General features: G+C 45.0%; 1 protein-coding gene across 1 annotated transcript; it reads right to left on the reverse strand.

Annotated features, from left to right (window-relative positions):
- Positions 1 to 571: 571 nt before the first annotated feature.
- Positions 572 to 3,508, reverse strand: LOC103231092 (actin, cytoplasmic 2-like). Its single transcript, XM_037987902.2, has one exon. The coding sequence runs from the start codon at positions 3,011 to 3,013 to the stop codon at positions 2,276 to 2,278; it is 738 nt and encodes a 245-aa protein (XP_037843830.2). The 5' UTR covers positions 3,014 to 3,508; the 3' UTR covers positions 572 to 2,275.
- Positions 3,509 to 3,996: the final 488 nt, after the last annotated feature.

The raw sequence follows: 3,996 nt of genomic DNA on the forward strand, positions 1-3,996 counted from the left end.
GTATACACATTTTGTTTATCCATTCATCAGTTGATAGGCATTTTGGATTGTTTCCACTGTTTGAATATTATAAATAATGGTACTATGACCATTCACGTACAAGTTTTTGTTTGAATATATGTTTTCAATTCTCTTGAGTGTATACCTAGGAGTGCAGTTGCTGGGTCATATGAAAATTCTGCTTAACTTTTTTTCTTCTTCTTTTTTTTTTTTTTTTTTTTTGAGATGGAGTCTCGCTCTGTCGCCCAGGCTGGAGTGCAGTGGCGCTATCTCGGCTCACTGCAAACTCCGCCTCCCGGGTTCACACCATTCTCCTGCCTCAGCTTCCCAAGTAGCTGGGACTTCAGGCACCCACCACCACACCAGGCTAATTTTTTGGTATTTTTAGTAGAGACGGGGTTTCACCGTGTTAGCCAGGATGGTTTCAATCTCCTGACCTCGTGATCTGCCCACCTTGGCCTCCCAAAGTGCTGGGATTACAGGTGTGAGCCACTGCGCCCGGCCAAAAATTCTGCTTAACTTTTTAAAGAAATACACAACTGCTTGCCAAAGCAACTGCACCATTTTACATTTCCATGAACAATGTTTCAGTTTCTCTACATCTTCACCAATTCTTGCTTTTATCTGTGTTTTTTATTATGGCCATTCTAGCAACTGTGAAGTAATATTTCATTATGGTTTGGGTTTGCATTTCCCTGATAAGTAATGATGTCGAGCATCTTTTCATGTGCCTATTGGCCATTTGTAGATCTTTCTTTTTTTTTCTTTAGATGGAGTCTTGCTCTGTCACCCAGGCTGGAGTGCAGTGGCGCAATCTTGGCTCACTGCAACCTCCACTTCCCAGTTCAAGTGATTCTCGTGCCTCAGCCTCCTGAGTAGCTGGGACTACGGCCACCACGCCCGACTAATATTTGTATTTTTAATAGAGATGGGGTTTCATCATGTTGGCCAGGCTGGTCTTGAACTCCTGACCTGAAGTGATTCACCTGCCTTGGCCTCCCAAAATGCTGGGATTACAGGGGTGAGCCACCATGCCCGGCTGATGCTTTGCTTTTGATGTTATATTTGAGAAACTTGCCTACTTTAAAGTCACAAAGATGTATACCTATGTTTTCTTCTAAGAGTTTCTAGTTTAGTTCTTACCTTTAGGCCTTTGATGTATTTTGAGTTAATTTTTTATGTGGTGTGAGGTAGGCATCCAACTTCATTCTTTTGCATGTAGATATCCAGTTGTCCAAGCATCATTTATAGAAATGGTCTTTTCCCCCACTGAATGATTTTGGGATTGTTGTTAAAAATAGATTGGCCACAGAAAAAAGAGAAAACCAAAATTTGTTGTCATCTCTTAAAGAATTAAGAATTGTGCATAAAAACCTTACATCAATTAAAACACTGAATACATTTACAATGTAAATGCAAACTTATTCCAGCTCAAGGCAAGTAACAGCCTACTGGTGTCCTGGCAGGAAAATATTAGGAAAGAAAGGAAACTAGGTCCTAAGGTTTGGACTTCTCCAACCCTGACAGACAGGCAAGACAGAAATGACAACTGGTGGAGGGGCTCCTGCTGGTCTCTAGACAAATTCTGGAACACTGAGCTCTGACACATTAGTACCCTGCACAGATGGAGAGACTGCAGGTCAGGCGGAATCACCAAGCCACGGACTTCTCTTCCACAAGCATGTTCTCACCTCTGCCATGAAGTGACTGAGCCACAGGTACTAAGGGTTTAAATAAAAGATAAGTACAAGGTATTAAATACCGAGGAAACAGTTAACTTCAATACAAGGTCAAAATCAGCAACAAATCCTACAATCCAGTGCTGACATCAGACACAAGCTTCAAGGACAAATTTCTTTTCTTTTCTTTTTATTTTTATTTATTATGGGTTTTTTTTTTTGAGATGGAGTTTCACTCTTGTTGCCCAGGCTGGAGTGCAATGATGCGATCTCAGCTCACTGCAACCTCCGCCTCCCAGGTTTAAGCGATTCTCCTGCCTCAGCCTCCCGAGTACCTAGGATTACAGGCATGCGCCACCACGCCCGGCTCATTTTGTATTTTTAGTAGAGACAGCGTTTCTCCATGTTGGTCAGGCTGGTCTCAAACTCCCAACCTCAGGTGATCCGCCCAACGGGCCTCCAAAAGTGCTGGGATTACAGGCATAAGCCACCGCACCCAGCCTGACAAATTTCTTTTCAAAGGGTTGTTTCAGTTTCCTAAGGCTAGCATGAGATGTATACATTTGCCAGGGACAAATTTATACTTCTGAATTGACTCAGGCAGCACAGGCTACATATCTCCTCACAGTCCATTTAGAAGCATTTGCATTGAACAGTGGAGGGCCTGACTGGTGGCACTCCTGCTTGCTGATCCACATTGGCTGGAAGGTGAACAGTGAGGCCAGGATGGAGCTGCTGATCCACATGGAATACTTGTGCTCAGAGACAGCCATGATCTTGATCTTCATGGCCCTGGGTGCCGGGACAGTGATCTCCTTCCATATCCTGTGTGTGATGCTTGGGTGCATGGCAATGCTGCCAGACAGCACCACATTGGTGTACAGGTCCTTGCAGATATCCACATCCCACTTCATGATGGAGTTCAAGGTGGTCTCCTGGATGCAGCAAGATTCCATGCCCAGGAAGGAGGGCTGGAACAGTGCCTCTGGACACCAGAACCACTCATTGCTGATGGTGACCACCTGTCTGTGGGACAGCTCGTAGCTCTTCTCCAGGAAGGAAGAGGACACGGCAGTGGCCATCTCCTGCTGCAAGTCCAAGGCAACATAGCACAGATTTTCCTGGATGTCATGCACAAATCCCCCACTCCACTGTGGTGATGAAGCTGTAGTAGCCCCCACGAGGATCTTCACCAGGTAGTCGGCAAGGTCCTGGCCAGCCAGGGCCAAACACAGGATGACTGGGGGAGGGTGGTTGTATCCCTGAAGATGGGCAAGTGTGGGTGACCCTATCGCCTGAGTCCGCGATGGTGCCAATGGCGCTGACAGAGGCATGCAGGGACAGGGTGACCTGAATGGCCCTGTACCTAATTGGGGTGTTGAAGGCCCCAAACATGATCTGAATCATCTTCTTTCTGTTGGCCTTTGGGGCCTCGATCAGCAGCACCAGGTGCTCTTTGCGGGCCACGTGCAGCCCGTTGTGGAAGGTATGATGCCAGATCTTCCCCATTTGGTCCCAGTTGGTGACGAGGCCTGCTCCATGGGATGCTTCAGGGTCAGGATGCTGCTCACTCTGGGCCTCATCGCCCACATAGGAGTTCTAGCCCCTGCCCACCATCATGCCCTGGTGCCGGGGGTGCCTGACATTGGAGAGGAACATGGCTTGAGGGCATTGTCCCCAGCAAAGGCAGACTTGCACATGGCAAAGCTATTGTCAACAATGAGCAAGGTGATTTCTGCTTCCATTGTGATCTGTTGGGGGAATGATGGGACAATGTCGAGTGTAGTCTGGCAGCAGCCAGGGAGAACTTTAAATAATTTTTACCTAAAATTGTAATACATTATTCTATGTTGGTATAAATAGTTAAATAACATTGTGAATTTTAATACACTTTTCAGTTTTTCAATATTTTTGAACCACTTTAGCGTTCTGAAAAAAATTAACCGTTTAAGAATATATTACAAAGTGTATGGGGCACACATTTTTTATTTGCCTCAGGAACCAATATGTTGAGACATGGCATTATTGATTCAGCTGTGTGGGGCTTAACTATTGGAAAACAGATTTTTATTTTTACTCTATGAGTTTGAGTGTAGTGTGGAAAATCATCTGCTAAAGGTATCCCCATATTACAGATAAAGACTCTATTAAGAAAGGCTAAGCAACTGCCCAAGGTCCCCAACTCTGCTAGGTAGTTACCCTACAGCTTGTGTTATTGGCCTCCACTCATGGTACTTATAAAGTTGGTTAGCTAATAATCAGGTATTGTTTCTTGTATATGGCTTTGTCTCTATTGATTATATCCATTATATGTTAA

This window comes from Chlorocebus sabaeus, chromosome 29 (assembly GCF_047675955.1).
Source record: "Chlorocebus sabaeus isolate Y175 chromosome 29, mChlSab1.0.hap1, whole genome shotgun sequence".
Classification (NCBI taxonomy): domain Eukaryota; kingdom Metazoa; phylum Chordata; class Mammalia; order Primates; family Cercopithecidae; genus Chlorocebus; species Chlorocebus sabaeus.